The 16,056-nt window shown below is 41.1% G+C and overlaps 1 protein-coding gene across 12 annotated transcripts in view; it reads right to left on the bottom strand.

The window, feature by feature from the left end:
* Positions 1-282: 282 nt before the first annotated feature.
* The window catches only part of LOC104937143 (pleckstrin homology domain-containing family A member 7), a 135,861-nt gene continuing 120,087 nt past the window's right edge, over positions 283-16,056 (bottom strand). For 2 of the 12 annotated variants that reach the window (XM_019261059.2, XM_019261063.2), the window contains exons 10-27: positions 15,237-15,320; positions 14,589-14,834; positions 13,545-13,598; positions 12,077-12,142; positions 10,610-10,690; positions 9,940-10,089; positions 9,738-9,839; positions 9,402-9,513; positions 9,092-9,222; positions 8,748-8,942; positions 8,528-8,624; positions 7,950-8,044; positions 7,548-7,799; positions 3,327-3,500; positions 2,703-2,836; positions 2,386-2,519; positions 2,000-2,021; positions 285-1,281 (exon numbers count right to left, since the gene is read on the bottom strand). In XM_019261059.2, coding sequence (XP_019116604.1) covers positions 1,218-1,281; positions 2,000-2,021; positions 2,386-2,519; positions 2,703-2,836; positions 3,327-3,500; positions 7,548-7,799; positions 7,950-8,044; positions 8,528-8,624; positions 8,748-8,942; positions 9,092-9,222; positions 9,402-9,513; positions 9,738-9,839; positions 9,940-10,089; positions 10,610-10,690; positions 12,077-12,142; positions 13,545-13,598; positions 14,589-14,834; positions 15,237-15,320 — 2,193 coding nt within the window. In that variant the 3' untranslated portion in view covers positions 285-1,217. Of the gene's footprint in view, positions 1,282-1,999; positions 2,022-2,385; positions 2,520-2,702; positions 2,837-3,326; positions 3,501-7,547; positions 7,800-7,949; positions 8,045-8,527; positions 8,625-8,747; positions 8,943-9,091; positions 9,223-9,401; positions 9,514-9,737; positions 9,840-9,939; positions 10,090-10,609; positions 10,691-12,076; positions 12,143-13,544; positions 13,599-14,588; positions 14,835-15,236; positions 15,321-16,056 lie in introns of all 12 variants that reach the window. The other 10 variants (XM_019261083.2, XM_019261069.2, XM_019261052.2 and 7 more) reach the window with 9 other exon arrangements.

The raw sequence follows: 16,056 nt of genomic DNA on the forward strand, positions 1-16,056 counted from the left end.
TGTCTTCTGTGTATTTATCCAGCACAATTCTTACATCTGTGGATCTAATCTTTTCATTGCTACGATAAGAGCTGGTGTCACTTTGAATGTCCCAAACAGAACCTGGGAGAAGGGGCAACCTTGGCGGAGTCCAACACCCACTGAGAACGTATTTGATATGTTAAGTTTAATTTAAATTGCTGTAATCCTACTGTACACAACCTATTCTTATTCTACTTTCCATTTTCATTGCAGCTGGTGAAAGAACACTCGAAAGAACATTTGAACAGATGACTGAGCCAAAAAGGAGAGAAAGGATAGAATTTCCACATCTATCACAATCTGAGAGTGAAAAGCAGGATGAAGATGGTTTGACCACTGAAGATTACACAACATGTTTTGAAGGAAATAGGCCAAAGCGAGCTTGCTAACCTACTGGAGAAACGTAAGAAACAAAAAGTACCAATAGGAACAAGTACTGTGTGTAATATATGAGTTGTTGCACAGGATTAATGAATAATGTTGTATGTCAGGAACAGTCTTTGTCCTTTTATCTGTATAGGACACGACAAAACTGCATGCCAAGGCATGTTATGGCAACTTTATGTAACAAGATTCAAGGAGACGATCACATTTTTCTTTAAAATGATTATCAATGGATAGTTTATGTTCTCGTTTATACAGTCATGATGTATAAGTGTATAACTGTACATTTTGAAACAAAGTGGACCAAAACATTTCAGGCAAACAGACACCAAATAATTAACTTCTAATATTTATTGTTTTATGTATTTTTATTCATATTATATTCTAATGCATTAGAGTTCATTGGCAGGTACTGTGCCACTGTGATCATCGGGTGACAGTGTTGAAGACAGTAGAAGTTGAAGCATGTCAAGCCAAACAATGTAATAAATAAATGATTCATGTCAAACCTACAGTCTAATCTGAGTGTTGTGGCAATGGCTTCATTTCACTCTTCTTTTATTCACTCATACAAATACAGACCAAACAGCAAAGCAGGTCAGTGCAGATAAAAAAACAATTCACTCATGTTATAAATTATTGTTACTGAATTGCGTCATATAAGTGCAGAAGCAAGAAAACCTGATTCTATTTCAAAACTACAAATCAAAACTCTTTAAGAAATGTGTTCTGTTGTTACTCATAAAAAAGAGACTTGTTACAAATAAATCAATTAGTTGGCAAATGCTGAAAAATGATCCGATCCTTCCCCGTCATAAAGAATCTCCTTTGTTGTGTTGGTTGTTTGCATGGGTCAGTGCTGTGCAGCAGCTTTGGCTGAGGAGAAGAAAACATTCAGCATGTCAGAATACACACACCAATTCAAAAGATTGTATAGGCAGATTAAACGTGTTCAATTTGCAGACAGATATTGAGATGTTTTTAATAGTAGATTTCACAAAGACCAAATGTGTAGCTTTGCAAATCTGATACTTGGACCTGAAATCTGTTTTGCAATATGTCGTGACTTCAACTCCTAATGGGCACGATTCTGTTTTTTTTTTTAAATTTACATAGAAAACAAAACATACAACGCACCAAAACACCAGTTTCACACAGAAGGCCGCCACATTTCACCAAAGCAGCCCTGCCTGAGCTATGTTGACCCTCCACAACAGCTGAGAAGAATATTTGGCTTTTAATAGCACCCAAAACAAAGAAATCAGGTCTGTGCACAGATTTGATTTCAGAGACTTGACACAAATGGAGAAGAAATTACAAAAATGTAAAGTAAATAGAAAAAATTCATCTGTGCGAACAAAAAAGCTGATGAGCTACATAAAAATAACATGTATCAACATAATAAGAACACACAATCCTCATTTGAGAGCATCATGTAGACCACTATTAAAAGAAAACAAGCAAAACATTTGAAGGGGTTTGAGTCTCTTTTGCCACCAATCTGTGCACGTTCCTGAACAAAACCAAGTGACACATACTACAACACAATGAATACAATGAGTCCACACTATATACCTGGACCAGAAATACTCACCAACACTCCAGCCACTCAGTCCCTGCACCAGTGACAATGACAAATTACGTTTACACGTCTGTGATCGCAATTGAGGATGATTCCTGATCATTTTATTTGTCCCTCAGTACCGTCTGAATCATTTTAAAATAAGAATTTACTTGACTGCTTTAGACGTATTCAGACTCACAATGTGTTTGTGTTTGTACTTCTAACATACTGAACTGAACTGATTTGAGGTCTACAGGACAGTTGCACAAAGTGAGGACATTTTTGCTGGTCTTCTTCATGAGGCTGGCCAGATGATTATTATTAATATTGAAGAAAGCATGTGTCATTCGCTGTGATGGTTAAGTTTAGGGGATGGAAGATGCATTATATTAACGAAGGTGCGAAGGTATACTAACCTGCGACCAGTTTGCTCTTGCGTGAGGCCTCTGAGGCCAATGCATGGGACACGTTCATGATCCTCTCTTGCTGCTGTAGAACCGAGTCCAGCTCACTGAAGTCCAGCGGTGCAGATGGCTGTATGTTCTGAACACTGTTGAAAAGACATAAATACTCAAGACTACAAACTACACCCATGGCAGACATTTTAAATTCACTATATGTACCAGTACATTTGTATATCTGCACTGGAGCAGAAACACACCTTCCACTTAGATTTAGTAAAGTAAGACACTAAATCAAATGAGTGTCAACTCATTATTTGCGTTCTGTCTACCTGGATTTGGCCAGGAGGTTCTTGATGCGCTCTGCCCGGCGGAAGCGTTCCTCCAGCTCCTCTGGACTAAGAGGCTCCTCGGAATCGGACTCAATGTAGCGCTCTGGGATGGGAACTTTCTTTGGTTTGGCCAGCTGCATGTTGGAAAGATGGGTAGTCAGTCTCAATAGTACTTTACAGTAGTCCAAGATTTATCTGGAATCTGGGGACCTGCAGCTTAGTGCATCCATTTCTTTATTCATTTCTGTAAATAGAGCTCCCTAAATCTGAGGTCTGTTTTTGGCTTTCCCATTTCATGTACTGTGCATCTCCTTTTCATGAGGAGTGGATGTAAGAGATAAAATATCATCTCTTTCAACAGAATTCACTTTGTCAGCCAGCTTCATCAAGAGAGTGACTATTTTTTTTTTACATCCTTTGGGTAATTATCACAAGATGACAAAATAGAACTGGAAGTAGAGAAAATAATTCACACCAACGCATGTTTGCAGGATCACAGATAGTGTCCCAAGATTAACGGAGAGAAGAAAAGGCTATTAGAGGATCCGAATGTGACTCGAGCTGCCACTGACACTTTTATTTTTTATGACCGAGACTCGAGTCCAAGCAGATGTGTGTGTCTACCTCTCGGCTGATGTCCAGGTTGTAGTCGAAAGGCTCCACATCCACCTCTCGTATGTGAGTGGCCTTCGCTGTCACCCATTCGTCTGAGTGAACCCTCGCTCTCTCTTTCACTTGGTTCCATCCTTCATCGCTCTGACCCTCTGCCCCGAGTCGCTCCTCCTGCCAATCAAACACCTACAAAAGGCATGAGTCAGGATTACACAGCTGGCCTGGTGACAGTGAAAAACTGATTTGCTGATATCATTTTTTAGATGCCTTTTAGTTAAGTAGATATAAATGAATCATAAAGTCAGTATTTATAGATGTTTGTTTGAAGGATTTTAATGTTTTGTATAAATAGAAATATTACAAATATTTATGTAGATTATATACATGTAACAATGTCCATCTAAGGTTTCACACCACAAACATACTAAGAGTGGAAATCCTCAGCTTATTGATCAGTTATTCAGCTGAGTAAGACAAAATGAATTTGCACATGCAAATGAATTTGGTCATTGATTATTTACCGGTTCAGCTTCTCAAATTTTAATATTTGGAGAAGTCATCTTGGGCAGTTTTACTATTTTCATACAATTTTCTTAAATAAAAGGTTAATCGTGAAATTATAGAGGTCGCCTGCTGCAGCACTAGTATTTTTATAGATCAGTAGAGGTTAAAAAGGCCAACCCACATGGAGCAGTGGCAGTAAAGGGCAAAGGGGGGTAATGATGTAATGAGGTTTAAAGCAGTGAGTTTATTGGGAAATATGAAAACTAGCATTGACAGTAGTACTTTGGTACCACCACGTCTTGCTAGTTTACAACATTTATCTTTTACTAATATATGTATTAGTATCGACAAATTCAACACAAAGAAATGACAGAGAAGGGCTCTGTTTAAATATGTAACATTTTTGCAGTGAGTCGTGCCTCAGGTAGAGGGAGATGAATATATATTTAATGTCTCTGTGCAACCGGGAATAATTATAGCGACAAGTTTGTCCAGGGATTTGAAAAGATGATGTTTAGTATCATCAACGCAGAGCAGATCCAGGCAGATGATTAGCTTGTTTCTAGAAGCTGTAATTACACACATACCGCATCCTTCTCTCCTGTGGACTCACTGAACCAGTCGACACATTTGCATCTCTAAAAATACTACATACAGTATTATAGTACATATACAATGCTTGACAAATTTATTAGACCACCACCCAATGCAAAGTTTATGCCACAGCTGCTCTAAATTAACAGCATTGATAATTACCATTGATTATTATCATTTTCTATGTTTCTGTAATGGTTAATACACCAGTATGTAGAAGCCCTTAAACTAAAATGCTAATAATTATAATGATAATTCATAATAATAATGAAAATCTTAATAGTAAAATCGAATTATTAATGTTATCCATGAGTTTTAAAATGTACTGTTTTATAAAGAAAACTAAAAAAATAGTAAAGCACATTATTTCTTGATAAAGATGTCAAATTATAGTTATTTACTTGCATTCCTAAAGAGAAGAATTACTTTTAGTGGTTGAATGTTATGCTTGATTCATTTCTGAGCAGTCCAGTGAGCCGGCTCAAATTTGGGTATATATTCAGTTTGCAATTCCTCATTCCTGTTCAAAATGCTAAAACACTGAGGGCTCACTGAAAATGAAATATTAATTCTTATTCTCCTATGTGTAGTTGTGTGTGTGTGTGTGTGTGTGTGTGTGTAGTGTGGGGTACTTGTGAGTAATCATCCAAGGAGCATTAAAGCCATGCATGAATCCTTCCCCACTCCTGTAGCCTGCAGCAGGGTCTGAGCTGTTGGTGTGTTTACATGCTCTGAGAAACACAGCATCCCATGCCTTGTTGAGCTCAGGAGAATCAATCACACACACGATAGAGAGAAAGAAAACCATGCAGACACTAATTGATCACACCACCAGATTAGCAAGAACACAGCCAAGAGGAGGTTCAGAAGCAAGAAACTCTTTATTGTCGAGTGCAAATCTCTACATGATAGAAAAGAAAAGGGGAAAGAGTTGTGCATTGCTTCTCAATTACATATAATTAGGTGGTAATTAGCGGTTCACTTCTCTAAGTTCTCTACTATATTTCTACTCTTCAACTGAGCAACCTCCTGCAAGTATGTTGGCTTTGATCTGATATATTGTACGTAGCTGTGGGAGGATAAAAGCAATATGGCAGAAGAAGCTTTCAAGATTAATACTCGTCAGAAAAACAAGGAGCGGACAGCAGCGCTATGGAAAACCCAAACTGTATGTAAAGTATGACAGCCACATGTATCTTCTACATGTACAGTGCTACAAAGACTATTCGATTTGTCTGTCAACAGTAACGTAATCAACAGTTTTGATCACTTCACTAATTGTTTCAGAATTTATCCAGCAAAAACTGACAACTGTTGCTGATTTGCTCTGTTTGATATCATTCTTAATTAAATATCTCCGTAAACTGTTGGTCTAAACAATCTTTCACCTCACCGTGGTATCTGTGGCGTTATTAGTTACTTTTCACAGATTTTGTTGGCAAAAAGATCGACCAAAAAAACGACACACGGATTGATTCACTCCAAATATGTTTTCACACATTTTCAAATATTGCCACTGCGCTGTTCCTCCCTCATGTTGCACACGGAGCTCCCCATGGCAGAGCTGTCTGCTCCTTGTTTACAGTTTATTATGTTTCTATTGCATTTTAAACCAGTTGCTTGAACCTGTCCTGTATATTTATGATGCATAAAACAGTATAGGCCACTTAAAAGTACTCAGATATGAGTACAGATTCTCTTTCCGACATTAACTGTGGCAATATAATTATCATCCACTTTCAAACAATAAAAATAAACTTGTAGTTTGTACAAGAAGCATTAATGAAGATGTTGATTCAAATATAAAATGGTGTAAACATGTTTTATGCTGGTGGAGTAGAGAAAATAAAATATGCTCTGGCATTTATGGTTCTAAGCAGTAAGTAGCAGAGGATTACAGACTGTGTATTGCTCACTGTTACAGGGAATTTGATTTCAAGGACTTATGGGAAATGTAGTCGGATTACAGGCAGATCTCACAGCAGTCTGGTTACGAGTGTGTTTGTTAATCTGTAATCATAACACCAAACTGGTAGTTACTATACATGCATATATGTATGTTGTGTTATTTTAATGGAAGACTTTGACATTTGACTGTATTACTTTTTTCACCCAGCATGTTAGCACTGTTAGAATTCCTTACTATCCACGAGGCCACGAGGGGCCAGGAGGGCTTTAGCTTGAATTGCAAGTGTCAAAGTATTCCTTTAAGTGTTAAAACCAGCAGTGTCCCCACATCATCCAGACAGAGTTCTGCTGAAGCATCCTTAAAGTTAGCTCTTGTGTCGTTTCTTTGATTTTGAGGTGGAGACCCGAGCTCGGAAAACAAACCATGATTAGTTCAAATGTTGATTGAGGAGGAAAATTTGAGGCAAAGGCAAAAAAAAAAAGAAAAAAAAAAAAGATAATCAGCGAAAAAAGGCACTTGGATTTCATTTGAATAAAAGAAAGAAGGGAGGTGTGATCATGATTTTTGCCACTAGCATTGCCTCTTTTCTTCATTTCGTCAACCTGAATACGTTTCCCGTCTCCCCACCCTTCTATATGCTCTATATATACCAAATCTCTACAAAATATAACTGTACAACTGTATACTGAAAATATCCCTCAGTAAATAAATAAAAGTGTACAGGTACACGGTATGTAGATGTACATAAATGGGCTCCTCTCTCTGCTTTCTGGTGATAAAATGAAAGGAAGGCAGAATGATGCCTTTCATTCTCTTCTTTTCTCAATGGATTTTACATTCAGAATTGTGTCAGTGAGGTCCCACCAGTGGGCAGTGGTAACAAGGGGTTAAAGTGACCCCAGAACCTTTAAAAAAATAAAATAAACAGGGAGTGTCACTGTCCCAGTCCAAAACTAGCCCAGCATTCCCCACCCTGTGCTCATTTTGTCTCCCATTGTTCTTAAAGCATTAAAGAAAGCTAGCCAGCCACAGTCAGTCCTACTGTTCAGCTTGTTAGTGCTCATGGCTAACATCAACAACCACGGGTTACACAAGGAAGATAGTGCTAGCATGTTAGCATTCCAGCTAGGTTATTATGTGGCTGGGGGCTGGAAGGTGTCATAGCAGCAGTGAAGGTGGTGCTCCCTGTGTCTGCTGCTGCTGCGCGGGGGTGGTGGGTAACGTACGGAGGTTGGAGGATCGGAGGTGTTGGAGGGCAGCCTGGAGGAGGAGGAGGAACGCTGGGTGGTGACGGTGGAGGTGGAGCGTTCACCCTGGCTGAGGTTCCTCTTTCGCTCGCGAACTAGTGCCTTCTGGTGGCGCTTCATCCTCTCCAGCTGCTCTTCCGCAGTCATTCGGCCTCGAGACTGACCGCTCGGGGGCTGTGCGGCTTCTGTAGGTGATGACAAACGCTCCAAGGCACTCTTGGGTCTCTCGTGCTGAGACAGGGAAGGAAAAATGGACCAGGAGCGGGATGAAAATGATAATAAATACATAAATAAATAAACTGAATTCAGTTGTTGTTTTTGTTTTTTCACTAACTTTGAGATATCTTCAGATACCTCCACCCCCAATATCTTCTGACTCACCCTGGCTATGGAACTCCCGGGCCCTCTCCTTAAGGTGACGTAGGACGAGATAGAGGTTGACTGGTTCTGTCGGGACGAGGAGCCTAACAGACCTACTTGATAAAAATCAGCACAGTTTGTTTTATTTTCATTTGCAAAGTGAATAAAAGCCGAAGCAGTCATCTCATACAGGGCAAAAGTATTGACAGACCATTCGATATGAGCAGTGAATTATAGGAAATATAAAACGGCTCAACTTAATTAGTAAATATAAAAAAAAAAAAAAAGATTCTTTTTATTAAATGTAGCAGGATTCAGGAGAATTTTAATAACATTCCAGATGGTGATTCATCCCTCTGAAATATATGGCTCCTCTCATGGGCGACAATAAATGTTATTACTGAGGGATAATTTATTTATTTATTTAAGATAAGGACCACATCCTTTAATTAATTAAAGAAACTTTTTTTTCTTCTCATCCACATGTTGTTATCTCTTTGAAAGATCTTTGAGATGGGATGATAGCTTGTATGTATAAATGAATAAAAGTCTGTATTTTCTGTTTAATGTATGTATTTCAAAGGTTTCTGTTTATATACCTTTGCTCGGGAAATACTGGTAGTCAACGTCAGACCCGGCGCTGTGGTGGCTTATTCCTGGCAGTTCTGGTTCACTCAGATATGACCGCAAGTCAGTCTGAAACCAGAAAGAATGAGACAGGTTCAGTTTGAGATGAGATATTAAAATCATCAGAACTGCACTTACATGGTTTCATTCTAACAGGACAACAGTAGGGAGTTGGATTTTTTTCCCGCATACCTTACAGTCTCCATTGACAACATACTGTCCACTCTCTCTGTCCCTCTTCCTCTCATCTGATTGGCGCTTCAGCCCACGCACAGACGTGTGACGGATCACCGTGGCCTCTCTGGGGAGAGGCGGCACCACGGGGGGCGTCTCCTCGTAGTCGTAGAGGCGAGGCAGTGGTGGCCTGGGTGGGGCGGTGTCCTCTGCCTGGACAGTGACCAGGCAAGAAAGGATTTAGTATTTCAGAAGTGCAATAAGTAGAGCTGTTTTACGGATACACCTTTTTTGGTGAAAGTTTCCAATGTAGAACTCACTAAATCCAGCAAATATTCCTTAAACAGCAGGGTGACACTCACCCACTTTGGCATGGTGCTGTGAGGCAAAGTGTGGGAGAGGACACTGGGGATGGAGCTGCGAGGAGGAGGCTGGACCTCTGTGCTATGAGAAGGCACTGCTGGGTCTGACACCGAAGGCACTAATTTCCTCTCTGTGTGAACACACAGGTTGAAATAGATTTACAGTCAGGGACGAGGAAAATAACTGATGACATTTACACTGAAGGAGCAGAAAAACAGACATATACATGTATCGTCTGATGTACAAAAAGATCCATTTTGCATTTTTCCTGTTGCTGACAATAACAACTGAGTTGCTGTGATTACCAACCTGGGTTCTGGACAGAGTCGATGGTAATCTTGTAGTTGGCTTTGCTGGCACTCAGTCCCGATATCACGTCCTCGATCCTCCATAGCTCACGCTTCATCTCCCCTTTCTCTTGCTACAGTTTGACACGGATACAAACAAACGGACACTTTTCTTACTGCGTTCATGTTTCCATGACTGCATTCACTCATCATTTTTTTAATTTATACACAGGATATGTAAGATTTCTAATTGTCTGGAAAATGAAGTACAAATGTAAGTAAAGGAAGCCCAGCCTATGAGAGAAGGTAGATGCTTTAACTAAATAACCAGAGCTCACATTTTGGTGGCGGGTCTCACCTGAGGGGTAGCACTGTGGTTCATGTGTGCATGAAGCGCCATCCTCAACTGCTCCACAGATCTCTCCAACCGGCTGTACTCCTCCCAGGCAAGTGCCATTTCCTGCATCAGATACAGTCTTAGGTTACATATACAGTTAAGTTACACGGTCTGCAACATACATGTATAGAACCGGATGTGTCTGAATATATTGCATACATACCGTGGAGAGGCGTGAGATTTGGGCCCTGATGGTGACCAGATCTTCCTGCAGCAGCCTTTGCTGGTAGGCGATCTTTTGGGTGTGGGCCGGCTGCTCCTGGTACTGCTCCATCTGCTGGTGGGACAGATCCAGCACACTCTCCAGCTTGTCCTGAAGGGGCGAGGAGTCACAAAGCAAGGGGGGGGGTCAACCAATGCAATGACCTGCTTTCCTGATATAATGTTACTCTAAAAATGTGCACATATTCAGAAAATAACACTACTGTCATTTTACTTTTCAGTGAGTTCAGTACCCCTTTAAAAACTGATGTGAACTTCACTTTGGGTTCTACGGATTTTTGGACAGTCATAAAAAATCATGAGTCACAGTCAGAGAAATCAATATGACTACCTGTCCTTCAATAGAATTTCCTATATGACTGTGAAAGCTGAATCCACCAGTGAAACATCTGATCTTTGACATCTGAGTCACCGTCTGTTAACAAACTCCACTGCAGCCCTGCTGATAGCAGCAGAGTAAGTTTGTAAGCAAGTTGTCCTTGAATGTGATACCATCATTGGAATATTTCCTGTTATGAGCCTGTTGACTCATCAGACTTGACCGAGGTCAGCGGATAGAACGAGGCGGTTTGATTCACAGAGCGCCCACGTGAACCAGCAGAGTGCGTTACCTTGTCCTCCTTCAGGGAGCTGATCCTCGCCTCCAGATCCTTGAGGATCTTGTCCTGCTCACACAACCGACTCAACTTCACCTGCAGATGGAGACACAGAGCTGAGTGGGCATGGAAAGAGAGAGAGAGTGAGAGATGAAGCACTTCTCTCACCAGAGAGTGTCTGTGTTGACCTCTGGGAATTAAGTGGTCCATTTACTTAATTAGAACTTCCCCTCATCTCTGTGGCTGTAGATAAACGAATGCGTGTCTGAGAGCATGCGTTCCAGTGTGTGTTTGTGAGTGTGATGTGTTAATGGGCATGTATACATACCAGTTTTTAAACGCTTGCAAGGTTGGTAACATTTAATATTCACAGCCCTGCAGCCCCTCCTAATTACTGTGAGTGAGCCCATTACACAAAGTGGGTGCGACCCACCTGACACTTTTAATTACAGTGTCATGGAGGTTCTGAGCCTTGTTAATTAATCCCCGATTAAACCCTGCAAACTTCAAGGCAAAGGTTGGCTCGCTTTATCGTCCGACACAACATCCGTGTAATAAGGTTGTGAGTGAACAGAGTGCTTATCCATAGAAATGTCTGCACTCAGCACAGGTTTTTATATTCCATCCGATACATTTTTAATACTGTTTTTGTCTCCAAGGTGATGTTGTTGATGTTGTTGGATCTAATCAAATATTCATTGTAGACATCGCTCTCATAAATTGTTTAAGCTGTTGGGTACAAAGCTCATGCCGAGAAATACTTTTAGAAGACTGTGGGAGAAACCGCAGAGAATTGTTTGGATTATCAAACTGAAAGGGTTATGGCATTTATGTATTAATGCTCTCTGCTTTCTGTTTGACCCTTGAAGCTGAGAGTGATAGTGCACAGCGTCCTCCCACAGATTTTCCACAGCATTCATATTTTGTTTGGCCTTAATTACCCTCCCATTACACTCCCATAAACAAACTAAAATTTCATGTTCCCTCATCTGTAGAGGAACAGAACAGAACAAGACAGAACTTGCACGGTGTGACAGAACACGCTGACTTTATATTTGTTATTTTGCTGAGAGCAGACGTGTGCATGTGCACGTGAGTATGTATTTGCATAAAAACTGCACGCAGTAATAGAAAATCCTTATCTACAATCATAAATCTGTCAATGTTTTCATTTCAAGTAGGTTTCAAACAGACAAAGCTGTGTGCTCATAAAATGTGATGTGCTGGGAAAATAGCCAAAAAAAGTATTATTATTAAAAGATAGCATACCTCACTATATGAACACATCCTGTGAATTCACGTAAAAACAAGAAACATATCCTTTGCCAGCAGCTTCTTCACTACCCTTTTTTTTTCCCACAAAATTTTCTTTACTTCATCTTCAGACATCTGACTTTGTGACAAACAAACAGGAACAAAAACATGACCTCCCTGGCAGTGTAAAAATGGAACTGCTCTGTATTTAATGAGGTCTGCACTTACATCCACGTCACTTTCTGCAACCTTGACAGGTTTTCCTGACTCCTTCAGCATCTGACTTCCAGCCATCTAAAACAAAATTGCAAAATAAACATTTCCAAATGTTAGCTTTGAGGTCAAATAAAGCTTTTGAACTGTGGGGCAACAGAGATAGAGGAGAACACAGAGACCAGCTACAAACTACAGAGCTACGAGGTTGAGACAGACTACCTGCCTCTCTTTGCCTCGTTTACATGACAGCATGAGTGAGGCCTGGGCACATAGAATCAGCTCTTGCCATGAACAACAAGACAGCTATGGACACTTTGAAGCTCTGCACAGATTGACTTATCCACCATATAAACATCTGTAGACTCCATTTGTTTTAGAACAAACTGTGTGTGCGTGCTTTTGTGCACCTTGGACTGCCTGAGTTCAGGTGCTCACTTTGAGTTTTACTGCTGTTAGCGACAGGGTGCTACAGTGTTGGAATAACCTCCTGAACACACACATTTCTAAAATGTTCAAATGTGTGCAAGTTTAACAATGAGAAAAAAATCAACAAATTTCACTGAGAACATCTCGGCTTGGACGTTATTAGAGACACGACACAGCTAAGTCCTGTGTTACTGTCAAGGAGGTGCAGCGTTTCAGAGACGATGGTAGAAGCAGCTGGCTTTTCAACCACCGGGCCACAGCCACAACACATGCACTGCCGAGCCATCCCATGCTCACTTCTCAACAGCATCATCATCATCATCACGAATGTGGGGGGTAAAGGGGGGTTGGATCACATGGAGAGAAGACGTTTGATGCCATTCAAGCCATGAGCGTGTTGCAGTAAGCAATAGGATGGTCTCTACAACAGAAACTCTCTAAACACACACTCACATACAGACTATACACATGCATCCCTACTCTCAACACTGTACAAACATGCACAAGCATAAATGCACACACCCACTCAATCACAAACACACTACATCCCTTCGTATACTACATACACTGGATACACACACACACACACACACACACACACACACACACACAGACATACAGCTTACGTTCATTAGAGGCCTGAGAGGCCCAGCAGTGCAGTGCAGTAGTAAACTGTGAACTGCGAGGATCAGGGGCTCTAGAGCTCTGATCTGGGAGTCAAAATCACAAAGACACAGAGCCGCAGTCACAAAACGGTGACCGCTTTCATGAAATGCTACTAAAAATCACATTTCTCATGGGGTGGGGTGGGGGGGTGTTTCGTCTCACATGGATGTCAGAGCATCTCTATTCAAAGTGTGCGCACTAGTGTTTCAGTTTAACAAGTTGAACATGGGCCACAGTAGAAATGGTTGTCAGTATTGTGTTAGTTACTAGAGCTATAGGCAGTTCAAATAAGAGACCAGGCACAGCAGAAATAGAGCACTAGCAGAGGATACATTAAAATAACTGGCAAGCATCACAGGGATAAACTCTGTCCATTCAAACATCTCACCTTCAGGTCCAGATACTCCAAGTCCTTCTTCAGCTGCATGTAGGTGTCATCAGCCTAGAGGGTGGCAAACATGAGTGTGGGTTAATTTTGTGTCAACAGGAAAGAAGGAAATAATTCACTATGTGAGCCATTTGAATCTAAAGAAGCTTCATTGATAATCCAGGCAGCGGGATGTAGCGACATTTGTGTACCAAGTATAAAGTGTAAACTGCTGTTACGTGTCTGTGCCGGCATGCATCACGACTGACACACACAGTAAACAGTCATTCGTTTATCTCCTCAGAGATGCTCCTATTGCAACAGACAAAACACCAGCACAATCCAGATCCAACAGAAGCAGCAGAAACATCGCTGAATTCAGCTGTAATTCAGCTCACATCACTCAACAACAAAAACAGACTGGAGCTTCGGCCGGAAATGAAAGGATTTACAACTCAGAGCGACCGAGACTGACCGACACATCCACAGGCTTTTGTGGACGTCGGAAAGCTAGCAGCACAACATGCTATGGACAGCGTCACTATAAGCACGATATGGAAACTGACCAGCCAAGAGCAGCACATGGAGAAAGAGAGAGGATGGTGCTATGACGGCAGCCAGGCCAGCGCTCACAGGTTAGGCATGGTCACACCAACTAGAGCACGGGAGCTGTTGGATAGAGGTTGCCACTGATATACTGAGACTTGGTTTTGGTTTGTCTTTATTTACCAGGGGCATTATTTTTCTTTTCCATGTCTGGCCTAACAGTGTGTCTGATGTCAGTGAATGTCAGTATCAGTGAATATGACAGACAATGTTATAATATCCTTGCTTTGTGATACTAGCTGCTAAATAACTGGGATATTTTGAAATATTTGATATAATAATATATAATATCTGACCTGGCAGTGGCACTAGAAGTGCCAGGATAATAAACATCATTGGGATTAATCCTCTGATTTTAGTGCACTGCAGCCCTGCAATATGTTGAGTGGCAACCTCTACCAGCCCATGATAAAATGAGGGGCAGGCAGGCAGGCAGGTGTGCCGCAGTGGGGCCCCCACCTGGGTGTTGAAAGAGCCCAGGGGAGTTGAGAGGCCCATGTGTCCGAGGTGGGATTGAGGAGAAGGGACGGAGCTGAGGAGGGGGCTGGTGCTAGTAGTGTTGGTAGAAGTGAGGAGGTGGTTGCTGTGGTAGGGCTCTTTGGGACCGTTGAGCCGCTGGAGCTGGGCTAACGTGTGCTGACGTGCGGAGGCCATCTTGGCCTGGTGTCGGCGCAGCTGAATGAGGAACAAGGTAAGCTCCTCGGGCTGTCAGGCACCACAGGACATTAAATCTGACATCAAGACTGACACCAAACTTCAGTGAAACTTCTCGTTTTTTAAAAGCAACCATTCACAGTGCTCGGAGCCACTGATGGCTGAATTGAACAAGCAGGACGGCAGTTAAATTAAGGAGGATTAATTGTGTTAGAACAAAAGGCAGGAACACGGCAACAAACTGAACATGTCACAACGTCTCAGATACAGCTGACTGGCTTCGCCGACAAAAAACTGATCAAGATTAAGCCAATATATATTATTATCTGTGACCGCTAGAGAATGAATGCACTTGTGCTGAATGATTACTTGAGTGTTGTTGTAACATTGTAAGATATTGTACTGTACACTGTACTGTGTATGAGTATATTTTCTGTTGTTGTTAAGACGTACCGTCTTGCCATGAAGGCTGGGCGCACTGACTGTGTGTGTGATGTAACCAGATGGAGGCATAGACCGTCTCTCAATAGTAGCAGCCTGACAACACACAGACAACATATTTTACATTTCATTTACACTGTTTGAGTTATAGAAATAAAAACATCTAATTATGGACAATATGTGCTATTACAATTACAAAAAAATAAAGATGAGCCTACCACAAACAAATCATCAAAATAGTAAAAAAAAAAAAGACAGAAGGCTATGATGGTCTTAGAATATCATGTTTACATGACCTTGACTGTGCTGTTTATTTTCTCTGTGCAATATTAGGCTGCATGTGGTTATGAGAGAGTAGGCGGGAATTTGCATATTTGTGTGTTATTTTCACTCAACTTTAAAAATGACAGCCAGTCTGCATTATTATTATTATCATCATTACCATGTATGCACACGTTTACAGTAGTTAACAGTGTCCTTTGACTGACTGCTTCAGGTCATTGAACAGACTCAGTGCTTTAAGGATATGTCTGCCATTGTACCCCGAGGCGCTGAAACAATTACTGTGTTCAGTGGAGCACAGTCCAACATCAGCTCCACAGTCAGTACAACTGACACTGTTCTGGATGAGAAAATATTCCATTTGATATTTTGCACTTGATGGTGAGAAAGAAAAAGGAAAAAAAAGCTTTAATGGTCCGATCTGTGGGAGAGCACAGGGTGGATTCAATTTCATACAATCCATGCAGCGAGAACAGGAAATAATCTGTTGTCATTCAAATGATATTGAATCTATTTTGTCTAATTAACCATATTCAATGTAAAATACAGT

This window comes from Larimichthys crocea, unplaced genomic scaffold, assembly GCF_000972845.2.
Source record: "Larimichthys crocea isolate SSNF unplaced genomic scaffold, L_crocea_2.0 scaffold434, whole genome shotgun sequence".
Classification (NCBI taxonomy): domain Eukaryota; kingdom Metazoa; phylum Chordata; class Actinopteri; family Sciaenidae; genus Larimichthys; species Larimichthys crocea.